Source organism: Mauremys reevesii, linkage group 3 (genome assembly GCF_016161935.1).
Source record: "Mauremys reevesii isolate NIE-2019 linkage group 3, ASM1616193v1, whole genome shotgun sequence".
In the NCBI taxonomy this organism is placed as follows: Eukaryota; Metazoa; Chordata; order Testudines; family Geoemydidae; genus Mauremys; species Mauremys reevesii.
Window position 1 is genome coordinate 207,242,394 of NC_052625.1, and position 13,554 is coordinate 207,255,947.

Here is a 13,554-nt window from a genome sequence, read left to right on the forward strand (position 1 = left end):
GGCATTTTCGCGCACACAGTTTTCTCAGGGCTTGGTGTGGTGGTGGCCGCTGAGGAACTGGAGTTGTGTTTGTGTGGTTGGTTCTCAAAGGCCTTGATAAAGGCATCGTCGAGCTGTTGAGAGATTTTCAGAAAAGAAGCAGTGTAAGCCCCCCACTGCTTGTTTTTAGATTTACACAACCCCGCGGTTCCTAACCCATTACACCCCATCATCAACCATCACTTCTTAATCATTCATTTACCTGAGTGATGTCTTTTCCATTCACCTTGTCCTCCGGTGACTCCCCCGAGCTGCGTTCGCCTTCCTCCTCTAGGGGAGCGGACAATGAGAGGCGGTCACGCTCATTGGGGTGCCTCACGAGGGTCTGGGTTTCGGGTTCCAGCGTATCCATCAACGGCTGAGTCAAAGGGCCCTCGTCGCAACTCTCGCTGATGTAGCGCTTTCCCCACACAAGTCCAAAGGCTCTCGGGGCTAAAACAAAGTCTGGAGTTCTCACGGGGGTGGTGAAGGAGTCCATGTCTCCATGATCTCTAGAGCACGCGTTCTGGGTAAAAGAGGGCCTCTTCTGCCTCGGTGCTGGGACTTATGGGGTGATGGTGCTGCACTCTGATTGCAGAGGGCACTGGGAGGAGTTCTTAGAGGGGTCACAGGACCCGCTCCTGGGGGGTCACCCGGCCCTGGAACACCCCCGATTGGTCAAACCTGCTCTCAGGGCTGTCCTGTGCAGCCAAAACCCATCGCGATTGGTAGAGGGCAGTGGGAGGAGTTCTTAGAGGGGTCACACGAACCACTTCTGGATGAGTCACCCCGGCCCGGAACACCCCGATTGGTCAAATCTCCTCTCGGGGCGGGCCTACGGGGGCGAACCCCATCCTGATCGGTAGAGGGCAGAGGGAGGAGTTCTTAGAGGGGTCATATGACACACTTTGCTTCCGGTCATGTGTCCGCCATGGGTGGGACTTCCAGTGACAGGTGGTTGGGGCTTAAGGGGTCAAGGAGCAGGGTTTGCGGGGTCAAGGGGAGGGGTTAGTGTTTTATTGACGGTAGGGCCCTTATACTACTACCAGACACCTTTGGAGGCCCTTGCCTTCCCAAGGGGTGGCTTTGTAAATTTAGCATCAGGTGTTCTTGAATGAGAGTCCTTGGACATTTGGAACTTGACTTTGTTTTGAAGCTTAGTGCAGGTTTTCTTGAGGCACATTAGCATCCGTTTGAGAATTGGAACTTTGCTCCTTGAAAGGGATGGTGTCCTAGCTCTAGAGGCCTTTGGTGACTTTGGGGGAGAACCGTCAGGACTCCCAATTGTTTTCTCCCCAGCTTGCGAAAGCCCTGTTGTACTTGTAGCAATGGACACCATCTTTGGTTGCTTACTGGGAGCCGTTTTCCCCATTCCATCCTGCGTCTTTCTCCTGTCTGCTGGAAGGAGCCACACCACTGGCATCTTTTTGTGGTTGGATGATGCTGAGGAGTCTCCTGGAGTCCATCGCTGTGGGATTCCATGGGATCTTCCGGGCAAGTCAGCACCTGCAGAGCCAGCTGGTCTCTTGCGTCGAAGCTCACTGCACTTCTTGCAGACTCTAATTGGCAGCTGATCCCTGAAGAGCTTTGAATTCATAGTTCCATCGAGCCCATGTGGATCCATGGTGGCTCGAAGACCATGCAGCTCAGCAGATGTCTCCTCCTGATTTTTCTTACCCTTCATCTTTCCTGGATATGTCTTACGGCACTGCTGGCAGACTGAGACCTGGCCCGCCAAGGGGCGGGAGCTGCTCATCATTTCCATCAGGTGCTTCAGCTGCAGGTCGTGTGCAGCCTGCCCAGCAATGAGAGAGTCAAGGGTGGATCTTGTTAGCTGCTCAGAGCCTGGGGCCTCTGGGGCAACCTGGTGGCTTTGGGTCCTGGGATGATCTGCCCTGCCCTCACCTGCCTGTGCCCCTGGCCCCAGGCAGGAGCCTTCTCCCAAGAGAACCTTCCTCTCCATGTGCAGCTCCAGCTTCTCTTCAGTCCCTTTGGTGCCGCTCACACTGGTAAGGGGCTTTCTCAACTCGCTCCTATAGAGGTGGAGTGTGGCTGTGAGCGTCTTCTCTGCTATTGCCATCTCTCTCACGAGGGGAGCATCTCTGTGCGACTCTCTCACCATCTTTGGGAACGCCTCCATTTGGATCTCTGAGCATTTCTGAGCAATGTGATCCTGCAGCTTGACCACCACCGTGGGCACAGGCCTGGCCAGGATGGCCTCAGGGGATGCCATGATCCTGTGGGCCTTTTGAGGCAGGGGTCCAGAGGGGCAGACACATGGCTCCGGGATCGCCTGTGCACGCTGAGGGCTGGTGTTGGATCTGAGGGGCTCCGGGACCTTTGCTGGAAATCCACATTTGGGCCGATCTGTGTCTAACATCACTTGCTGCTTGGTGTCCCGCTCACTCAGCAATGGCTCCCCCGGGATGGGGGTTTGTGGAGCTGGAGGCCGAAGAGCTGTGTGGGGTTTCTGGGGGGTGAGGGGTAAGCCCTGCTCATGCTGGAGTCTCTTTGTCTGCACGTGACAGTCCAGTTCCTCCAGAACTTCACAGCTTAGGAAAGGGACCCTGCTCATGTTGAACTTCACCCTGGGGTCTCTGTCCGGTGGGCGCAGAGCAGGGACGTTAGGGATCATCTTGGCCAGCGACTCTGTGTATGGGGTAGGAGCCCCCAGTTGACTCTGCAGATGTTTCTGGCGGATGTTGAAGTCTAAGCCACGGACTGACGTCTGGTCCAGACCCATGGTCTGCTCTCGCCGGACTCGTCTGCTGTGGGCAGGAGGCCTGGGGAGAGGCTGGGCTTGGATGGGATGAGCGGATCCTTCCCAGCCCCCGACTGGCATGATCTCCCCCGTGTGGCGGAGGAGCTCTGAGTGAATCATGGCGGCTTCTCTCAGGGAAAAGGAGCTGGGACTCCGGAGGGCAGAGGTGGTGGATTCCCTAGAGGAGTAGGAGAACTGGCTCGTGGCAGATGTCGACACACTCGGCCTGTGGGAGAGAGCAGACAGGGACAGATGGGACATGGCTCTGCTGAGCCAAGGCAGGGTTTGGGCACAGCCTTCCAGCAGTAGTGCAGTGGGGCAGTGCCTAGGCATGCCTTGCACACCACACCCCGACACAAGGACATCAGCTGGGTAACGAAGGACCGAGAGGGGGAGCCGGCACTCATTATATCTAGAACGCTAACCCCTTCGTCACACGCACATGTGCAGCACCTAGCACAACGGGGCCTTGAGCATGATCGGGGACCTACTGCTATTTTAATAGAAAGATTAGCTATCAACAACTGGTTTGGGGGAGGAAGATGGGAGCATGTGGGTGTAACCCTCGTCAGAGGGTGTTGTGAAGGCCAAGCCTATAAACTCTAAAAGGAACTAGATAAATTCATCAATGGCTATTAGCTAGGAGGGGCTGCCCTTCCCCTGCCGCAGCCCCTGTCTGGTGCCAGCTTCCTGGCTTATAGGCCCTGCCTAGTCCTGCCCAGCTGAGCCTGCTTGGAATCAGTTCCCTGCTCCCCGGCTCTTCCTGCAGCTGCACCCTGGGGAGTTCATGGGCCTGCCTGGCCACCTGAGCCCCTTCCAGTGCTGTGTGGGGTGGACACCCCCCCAGGGTGTCATTGGATTGCTGTTTCTTTCAAACGGGGCAGGGGCAGGGGCAGGGGCAGGGTCTAGACAGTCGCCTGCTGGCAGCTATTGCCGTACAGAAGGATTTGATCCTACTCACAACCCCACCGTGCAGTCTCTGCATTTCATTTCTGATCATCCCCCACCTCACTGTCACTGGTCTCTCACCTTGGAAGCTAAAGCCTCGTAGTGGCTTTTTCCCTGTTACTTTAGGATCCTGGAGTGTCTGGTTGTCCCTGCTCCCTCCTGTCTACATTCACTCTCCCCTCCCCCCCAGCCCCCAGTCTGGTGCCCCCCGCTCAGTTCCCTTACGGTATCAGAACTTCCTCCAGGTGTCTGGCCATGCACTGTACCCTCCTCTCAACCAGCCTGAGGCGCTGAGCCAAGCGGAGCTTCTCCGGGGGCACAGGGCAGCTGTGGAACAGAGAGAGCAGATAGCTGAGTGCAGGCCCTGCCCTCAGGCCCTCTTTTACCCAGAGGGGCGGCACCGAAAGGCTCCCTGTCCCCTTCTCCACTGAGGCAGCCTCCTCCCCTGCAATACCCGGGCCTTGGATGTTCTGGGTTGGGGTTAGCTGGATTGTGAGGTGAGCCTTGTCTAGTGCTGAGGAGGTAAGCGTGTAGCCTGCTGGCAGCGTGTGTCATGTGCCTGCCACAGAAGCCAATCCACATATAGGATAACAGCCTACTATAGCTGCCAACTAATGCAGCTGCTTCTTCAGCTCTAAGGGGTGCTTTATGCTGCAGAGCTGAAGGTCCAGGGTTCAAATCCTGCTGGGAACCCGTGATGGAGGAGGGGCCATTACACAAGTGCTGCTGGATCCCTTTCACCCTACTCACCGTACCAGAAAGGCCAGCCTTCCTCCTGACTTCTCCACCTCACCTCCCTGGGGTGCACGGGGCTGCTCCCAGAAAACATTTTCTCCCCCTCTTGGGAGGGGAGGATGGTCCGGTCCGGTCCGGTCGACACAATCTACCACCCTTCCCCCCCAAGGTTAAATGAGCCGCATGATGCTCGAGGAAGGGAATGACCCCTGTACGAGGCGTGGGGGGTGGATTAGAGATGGCAACTTCTGTGGGGTGGGAATGAATTGCAGGAGTCTCAGGAGAAGAGTTGCTTGCCTGGTACCTAGGTCGGGGCAGGGGAGGGATTACTCGGGCTGCTGTCCCTAGGTGGGGCTGAATTGCATGACGCGAGAGGAGGGGACTGACCCACTGCAGGTTCATGGAGGGGGGCACTGCTTACCATGACTCTGGGGATGCACCAGCCTCCAGCTCTTCCTCACAGCGTCCAAAAGCTGCCAGAAGTGAGACATAAAGGAGACATTGAGCTGCTTGGGCCCCCTCTGCTTCCTAGCAGCCTATTGCCCAGAGTTCAGGGGCAGCCTGTGAACGGAGCCCCAGCCAGTGCCTCTGCACGGCTCTGGGCACGACTGAGCCTTCGCAGGAAGAGGGGAGGCAGGTGGGGGAACAGACCCTATTTCTCGGCTTTGCGTGGGGCCTGAGTCTGCCACCGCAGCTGTGGGGTCAGGGGCTGCTTACCTTTCGGTTTCTGCTTTTTGGCTCTGTGTCTCCTCTTCCTCGGAGAAGCCTGCCACACACAGAGAAAGCAGCAGGGTTAGAAGAGAACTCCTCAATAAACCTGGGAGGACACTGAGCCAGAGGGGATTGCCATGTGGGGCCAGGGGGAAGTGTTTCCTTGTGAGAGAGTGTTGCACTATGAGGCCTCATGGGTCGGCATTGTGCTTTCCTGTGATGCAGCCAATATAGGGCACACAGCACAACCCATAACAGGGCTCCCTGGAATAATCCAGGGCTTGGAGAAACAGGGATTGCTGGTACCCGGAGCCTGCAGAGTTTATAAGCATTGAAGGAGAGAGCCTGCAAAGTTCTCTCTCCTGCAGAGCTTATAAAACTCCGCAGGTTTTAGGATTGCAGGATCTGCAACTAACCCCAGACACCGTGCACGGAATTCAGAGCCTGGGGGAGAAATCCGACCTCTGGACAACAGTGTTTCCTAGATACATATTTCGGGAATGCATGATATTGGGGTTTTATCTGCATGCATTTGGGATGGCCATGCTCCTCCTGAGTGGTGAAGCCAGGAATGGGTTATGCAAATCCTCCCAAACAAGTGCTGATATAACCCCTATATCATCCTGAAATGGCAGCTGTTTTACAAAAACCAAAATTCTTTATTGATTGAATCCCATAGCAGTTTGTCCGTTATTTCCGGCTAACTGGCCTATAAGAAGCCGGGTTAACCTCCCATAGCTTTTGGAATATTGACAAAACAGGAATCTTTTTATAGATACTGGAGCAGCAATTAGTATTCTCCATGTCGAGGATCCTAGATCCTCTCCTCTATCATCAGGATGTACCAAGACACTTGCAACTTTTGCAAGTAATCAGGTTGTTACCACACTTTCTACACCCCTTGAAGTACAAATAGGTCACCTAAGAAAGAATCATACCTTTGCATTGATGAAATTAGCAGACCCAAAGAATTGTCTATTGGGAACTGAGTTCTTATACAAACAGGGATGTGTTCTTGATTTGTATAACCAATTATTGTGTCTTTCAGTAGAACAGGCAAAGGATGACTCTCCAGTAGTCATACCTGCGTGTGGCATGGTCTCTCCAGTGGAGGACTCTGAACCTGAGGAGTATGATTTAAACAAAATAGTGGCTAAACATGCAGACCAACCTGAGTTACAGGCATTACTTTACAAGCATGCAGATGCTTTTGCTAAACACAAACATGATTGTGGATGCATGGCCGTCACTATTGTTGTAGAAGGAGGAGAAATTTCAGCCCCAAAACAGTAGCCTTACCCAGAACAAGCAAATCCGTACATAGAAAAGACTATCAAGGCTTTGCTGACACAGGGAGTACTGCGTAAATGTACTTCCACTGCAAATTCACCTCTTTGGCCTGTCAAGAAACCTTATGGTTCGTGGCGTCTCACAATAGATTACAGACGCCTAAACCAGGTCACACCAACTTGTGCCCCCACAGTGGCCAAAATTTCAGATCTAATCAAATCCTTTGATCCAGAGGCTGTATGGTTTACTGTATTAGACATCAGTAATAGCTTTTGGACATTGCCATTGGCACACATTTCACAGTACCGCTTTGCATTTAGTTTCAGGGAGTGCAATATTTTTGATAAATATCTTTTTGATAAATTTAAGTATGTAATAGGCTTTATAGATTTCTAGATTTGCACTAGCTGAAATGCAGGTCAGACATCCAGGTCAGACATCCTGTGTGATGCTGAAGGCAACCTTTGGGGACCCTTACTCAGAAAAGTAATAATAAGACAAATACCTACGTAAATGTCTGGAGACCTTTAGCTGAGCCAATAGCAGTAAAGGGTGGAAAATGGGGATTTTTGCCCACAAATCTGACAAGTACACCACAAATGCATACATCTCTGTCACTCATACGCACACATATATTAGCCTATGAGGCAGGTGTACCCTAACATTTCCGTGGGGGAAAGATGAAATTTGGGCATAGGAGGAAGGATTTCCGAATAATGCTCTATAAAAGGTGAAACAACTCACCATTAGGCAGGCGATACAGCCATCTAGCTGTTCCTGTCTATCCATCGCCTCACCCCTATCTACGCATCGGTGCTACCCATATACAAGGCTGTTAACTATTGATAGGCTGTGGTATTATTTCTTTTCAAAGCTGAAAGTATAAAGGAATCTAGTTTCTGCTTTACCTTTTAAAAAGCACCTAGTTTATATAGGGTTAAACTCAGACCCATATTAACCAACTTCCTTTATCATAAGTGTGAACAACACCCAAAGTGCTACTGCACAGAGTGAGTTTCTAACCGTGTATTATCATCAATCTCTCTCTTAAAGAACTGTGATAGTTTGTAACTCTGTAATCTCGACCTGTTTTAGCATTTTTACATTTCCTTATTGTTTCATTGATTTTAATAAAAGGTCTTGATGACTATTTCTGTCTCAGTGTAAGTGCCTGTCATATACCCCGAAGCTCCTTGTGTAAACTCTGTGAAGCCTGATTCAGGACGAACTTTATCTTCTGATCACACACATTGGCGAGCCATACCCATATTATTAATATTGATTAATTATTATTAATATTACTAATTAATTAGAAAATTAATTATCAAATAAAATAAAATTAAATTAAGTGGCTAAATTCCACCGACCCCACTAACCCACCCCAAATCAGGCTACAGGCTGCACAACATGCCTCAAGTGGCACATGACCAGGATTCATCAAGGAATTTGGTCTGTTGCTTGGATCATTAGCGTCCCTGGCCCAGCCTGGGTACCGGGTCAGGGAGTGCGATGGGAACACTGATCCCCGAGGCTGCCGAGATGCCATTTGTCAAAGGAATGGAAGTACTCTAAGTCCTATGAGTACCGAGCACCCTGAGTTCAGAGCGCATCACTCTGCTCAGCTCTGGGTCCTTTCTGTAGGACAAGTTTTCTCAACCCAGGCCCAGACTGAGTGTGCTTCTTTCGGTGAGCAAGGACTTCTCCCGTGGCTCAAAATCTTCCTTTGAAGAGCTTCTTACCCAGACCCAGCTGTCATCAGGGCCCATCCCTTTGGGGTGTGGAAGCTACTTCTCCTGCATTCCAAAGCACTTTCACCTCCCCTTACGGGGGCAGTGGGGAAGGGTGGGGCACCCTGCCATGAGTTGAAATAGGAGGGTCCAAAATGATGAAAGGCCTGGGAAGGCTCCTGTATCCAGAGAGAGATTGAAAAGACTGGGACTATTTCAAGAGGGAACATGCTAGAGGTGTAAAATCAGTCATAGATTCATAGCATTTAAGGCTAGACGCAATCATCACATCATCTAGTCTGACCTCCTGTATAACACAGGCCAGAAAATATCATCCTGTATTGAGTCCAATAACTTGTGTTTGACTAAATGAATGCTTTAGAGAAGGCAGTCCCTATTCACCCTAGAGTACTGCAGGAACTCGGATATGAAATTGCAGAACTACTAACTGTGGTATTTAACCTATTGCTTAAATCAGCCTCTGTATCAGATGTCTGAAGGGTAGCTAATGTAATGCTGATTTTTTAAAAAGGTTCCAGAGGCAATCCTGGCAATTACAGGCCAGTGAGCCTAATTTCAGTACCAGGCAAATTGGTTGAAACGATAGTAAAGAACAGAAGGATCAGATACATCGATGAACACGATTTGTTGGGGAAGAGTCAACATGGCTTTTGAAAAGGGAAATCGTGCCTCACCAATCTACTAGAATTCTTGGAGGGGGTTGTGACGGGTTGGACCCCCATTCCGGGGTGCCACCTGATGTACTGGGGTCCCACTGAGCCCATCTGTTCCACCAGCCTGGGCTCCCTCACCCTGTCCTGCTGCACACACACACTGGCAGGGACACACCCAGCTGTAGAATCACACCGAGTCTGCAATCAGCTCTGTTTGGGAAGACTCAGCTCGGGGATTGCCTAGCACTCAGGTGCACAAACCCTCTGGAGTGTAAACCCAAAATTAGATTGTCTTGCACTGTACAGAGATCTATACAACATAAGCTCATGGAATTCTCTCCCTCCCTCCGTGTGGAGGAAGATATGCACAGCTTCCCCGCCTCCCCTGCCAGTTATGACGTGCACAAACTGATTTTTAGAATAAACCAAAAACTAGTTTATTAACTGCAAAAGGTAAATGTTAAGAGATTCTAGCAAACAGATCAAAGCAGATTACTGAGCAAATAAAACAGAGCACGCAACCTAAGCTTAATACGCTAAATTAACTGGTTAATAGTAGTACATTCTCACCCTAAGTGTTGTTTTGTGCAGGGTGCAAAGTTTCTTGAAGGTAAACGGCACTGCTTGCAGCTTAACTCTCCAGGTGTTCCTTTCACAGGCTAGAGCTTTCTCCCCTGGGCTCAGCCCCTGCCCTCCTCCCCCACAGTTTAGTTCCTTTGTTTCTCCAGCTGTTTTCAGCAGGCTTCCTGGCAATTACAGGCCAGTGAGCCTAATTTCAGTACCAGGCAAATTGGTTGAAACTATAGTAAAGAACAGAAGGATCAGATACATCGATGAATACGATTTGTTGGGGAAGAGTCAACATGGCTTTTGAAAAGGGAAATCGTGCCTCACCAATCTACTAGAATTCTTGGAGGGGGTTGTGACGGGTTGGACCCCCATTCCGGGGTGCCACCTGATGTACTGGGGTCCCACTGAGCCCATCTGTTCCACCAGCCTGGGCTCCCTCACCCTGTCCTGCTGCACACACACACTGGCAGGGACACACCCAGCTGTAGAATCACACCGAGTCTGCAATCAGCTCTGTTTGGGAAGACTCAGCTCGGGGATTGCCTAGCACTCAGGTGCACAAACCCTCTGGAGTGTAAACCCAAAATTAGATTGTCTTGCACTGTACAGAGATCTATACAACATAAGCTCATGAAATTCTCTCCCTCTCTCCGTGTGGAGGAAGATATGCACAGCTTCCCCGCCTCCCCTGCCAGTTATGACGTGCACAAACTGATTTTTAGAATAAACCAAAAGCTAGTTTATTAACTGCAAAAGGTAAATGTTAAGAGATGATAGCAAACAGATCAAAGCAGATTACTGAGCCAATAAAACAGAGCACGCAACCTAAGCTTAATACGCTAAATTAACTGGTTAATAGTAGTACATTCTCACCCTAAGTGTTGTTTTGTGCAGGGTGCAAAGTTTCTTGAAGGTAAACGGCACTGCTTGCAGCTTAACTCTCCAGGTGTTCCTTTCACAGGCTAGAGCTTTCTCCCCTGGGCTCAGCCCCTGCCCTCCTCCCCCACAGTTTAGTTCCTTTGTTTCTCCAGCTGTTTTCAGCAGGCTTCCTTTTTGGGCAGGGAGGTGGTGGAGAAGAACCTAGATTAACTTACTTCCAAGCCTTCAATAGGTTTTGGGTATCAGAGGGGGAGCCGTGTTAGTCTGGATCTGTAAAAGCAGCAAAGAGTCCTGTGGCACCTGATAGACTAACAGACGTTTTGGAGCATGAGCTTTCGTGGGTGAATCCCCACTTCGTCGGATGCATCCGACAGCTCATGCTCCAATACGTCTGTTAGTCTATCAGGTGCCACAGGGCTCTTTGCTGCTTTAATAGGATTTTAATAGGATTTGGATATGTCAGGAATCCTTTGTCTCCCAGTTTGACCCCCCCACTCCCTCCTAGTGGAAAAATACCACCAGTCCCAAATGATGTCCAGTACCAGGTGACATGATCACATGACCCAGCAGCATCCCAGGAAACTTCTCAGGAAGGAGGAAGTTTAGTATCTTCCAAGTCCTATTGTCCTTCCTAATGGCCCATCCAGGCTGATTGCCTACTGTTTGGGGGGCATTCCCCTGGTGCAAGCACTTTTGTAATTGATACAGAGCCCATATTCCTAACTTCAGATACAGAACCGATACATCCATACAAATGGGATAATCCCATTCAGTAAATCAGAACCTTTCCAGTGATATCTCACATGACCCATCTTGCATAAAACATACCTTGCTCATGCCATATCCATAGAACAATATTTCTATGAAGAATATGGGGCGTAATGTCCCAGGGGTGAAGAAGCATGTGGACAAGGGCGATCCAGTGGAGATCGTGTACCTGAACTTTCAGAAAGCCTTTAACAAGATCCTTCCCCAAAGGTTCTTAAGCAAAATAAGTTGTCATGGGATAAGAGGGAAGGTCTTCACATGGACCAGTAACTGGTTTAAAGATAGGAAACCAAAGGTAGGAATAAATGGTGAGTTTATGAAGAGAGATAAATAGCAAGGTCCCCCAAGGATCTGTACTGGGACCAGAGTTGTTCAACATATGCATAAATGATCTAGAAAAGGGGGGAAACAGTGAAGTGGCCAGATTTGCAGATGATACAAAACTAAAGATCGTGAAATCCAAAGCTGAATAGGCCCTCCTTGTTCCCAGATGTATAACTCTGTGTTGGGCTGTGTGAAAACGCATTTTGTTTGAATGGGCCCCATTTGCCAAACCAGCTCTCCAGAACTCTCTGTATGACTGCCCTGTCCTCATCGTTCTTTACCATTCTGCCAATCTTTGTGTCATCAGCACATTTTTTATCAGCGGCAATTTTGTATTTACTTCCAAGTCATTGAAAAAATGTTGAATAGCCTCAAACCTAGTACTGATCCCTGCAGAGCCCCATTAGAAAAACCCACATTCGAGGAGCCCTTTGACAATTACTTTTTAAGATGTGTCAGTTAGCCATTAGCCTGCTCTCAATCCCTTTAACCTGTGCTCCATTGATATTGTAGAGTGCTGATTTTTAATCCAAATGTCCTGCGGTACTTGTGTGCATAAACAGGGGAATCTCAAGTTGGAGGAGAGAGGTTATTTTACCTCTGTCTTTGGCACTGGTGCAACCAGTGCTGGAATCCTGTGTCCAGTTCTGGTGTCTAACATTCAGGAAGGATGTTGATAAATTGCAGAGGGTTCAGAGAAGAGCCATAAGAATGATTAAAGGATTAGAAAACCTGCCTTGTAGTGATAGACTTTAGGAGCTCAGTCAATGTCGCTTAAAGAGGTTAAGGGTGGTTTGAGGAAAAGTCTATAAATACCTACCCGGGGAAGAAACAATTACAAATGGGCTCTTCAATCTAGCAGAGAAAGGTCTAACATGGTCCAATGGCTGGAAGTTGAAACTAGACACATTCAAGCTGGAAAGAAGGCGTCCATTTTTAACAGGGGGAGGAATTAACCATTGGAACAATTGACCAAAGTCATGGTGGATTGATTCTCCATCACTGGCAATTTTTAAAATCAAGATTGGACATTTTAATAAAAGGTATGCACTAGGCATGATTGTGTGGAAGTTCTTTGGCCTGCGTTAGACAGGAGGGTCAGACTAGAAGATCCCAGTGGGCCCATCTTGCCTTGGAATCTATGAAAAACACCTTACACAAGTCTAAGTTTGTCACATCTATGTTTGACATGGCCCATTTTCCATAAAACATTGTTAACCTGCTTTAAATATATTCCCGTCCTTTAATTCTTTATTGATTGATTCCCATATCAGTTTGTCCATTATTTCAGGCTAACTGGCCTATAAGAAGCCAGGCCAACCTCCTGTAGCTTTTTGAATATTGACAAAACATTAGCACACTTCCAGCCTTCTGGAATTCCCTCAGGAATCCTAAATTTGTTCAAAAATTAATGTCAGTGGGCCAATAACCTCCTGAGCCAGCTCTTTGAGGACTCTTGGGTGGAGATGATCCGAGCCTGCTGATTGAAAAATACTTATGTTTGGTTCCTGCATTCAGCTGGCATCAATCCAGCCTTTCCATCTCTCTAGGAGTCTCACTTACCTCAGATCTGGCGAGCCTCAGCACAGCATAAAAGACAGCAAAGAGCAGATAGAGGAGGAGTGAACTCATTTCCCTGGGCTCAGGCACTAAGACACTCTCAACACAGGCACTCTCAAAACAGCACCAAGTACCCAGGCTACACCTGAGGGCAGGTTGCTGCTCTGGCATCAGGCAGGCGCTGATGTCATCTCTAGGTCACAATGGGGCTGCCCTCCTGCAATCTCCCTCTAGTCTGTGAAGTGTCAATGCTGTACTGAGATCAGGAGATGGGATGGGGCAGCCGCCCAAGTGGGCTGAGCTCAGAATAAGGCAGGAGAGAGGGCATCAGGTTTCCCAGGAAAACCCTGGGTCTTTTCCAAGCTCTAGGACTCTCCAGCCCTTAGGCAAGGGACATTTTTTCCCTACTTGTGGGAACTCCTAAAACCCTTGTGACTGAGGCAGAATCTCCCAGCCTGAAGTGAGAAGCAGCCCTGAAATGAGTCTCTAGTGCTACCAGTGCAGAAAAACGTTCATGGTATCGCCAGCCCAAGCATTCCAACACCATGAGCTGGGCCCCACCAAAATCATGAGATTGGCTTCAAAATAA

At 49.5% G+C, this 13,554-nt stretch overlaps 1 protein-coding gene across 1 annotated transcript; it reads right to left on the reverse strand.

The window, feature by feature from the left end:
- Positions 1-764: 764 nt before the first annotated feature.
- On the reverse strand, positions 765-13,116 carry LOC120401701. Its single transcript, XM_039531871.1, has 5 exons — positions 12,969-13,116; positions 5,180-5,228; positions 4,884-4,935; positions 3,953-4,054; positions 765-3,005 (listed from the first exon to the last, which is right to left on the reverse strand). The coding sequence occupies exons 1-5, from the start codon at positions 13,035-13,037 to the stop codon at positions 1,061-1,063; spliced, it is 2,217 nt and encodes a 738-aa protein (XP_039387805.1). The 5' UTR covers positions 13,038-13,116; the 3' UTR covers positions 765-1,060.
- Between the last annotated feature and the right edge of the window lie 438 nt (positions 13,117-13,554).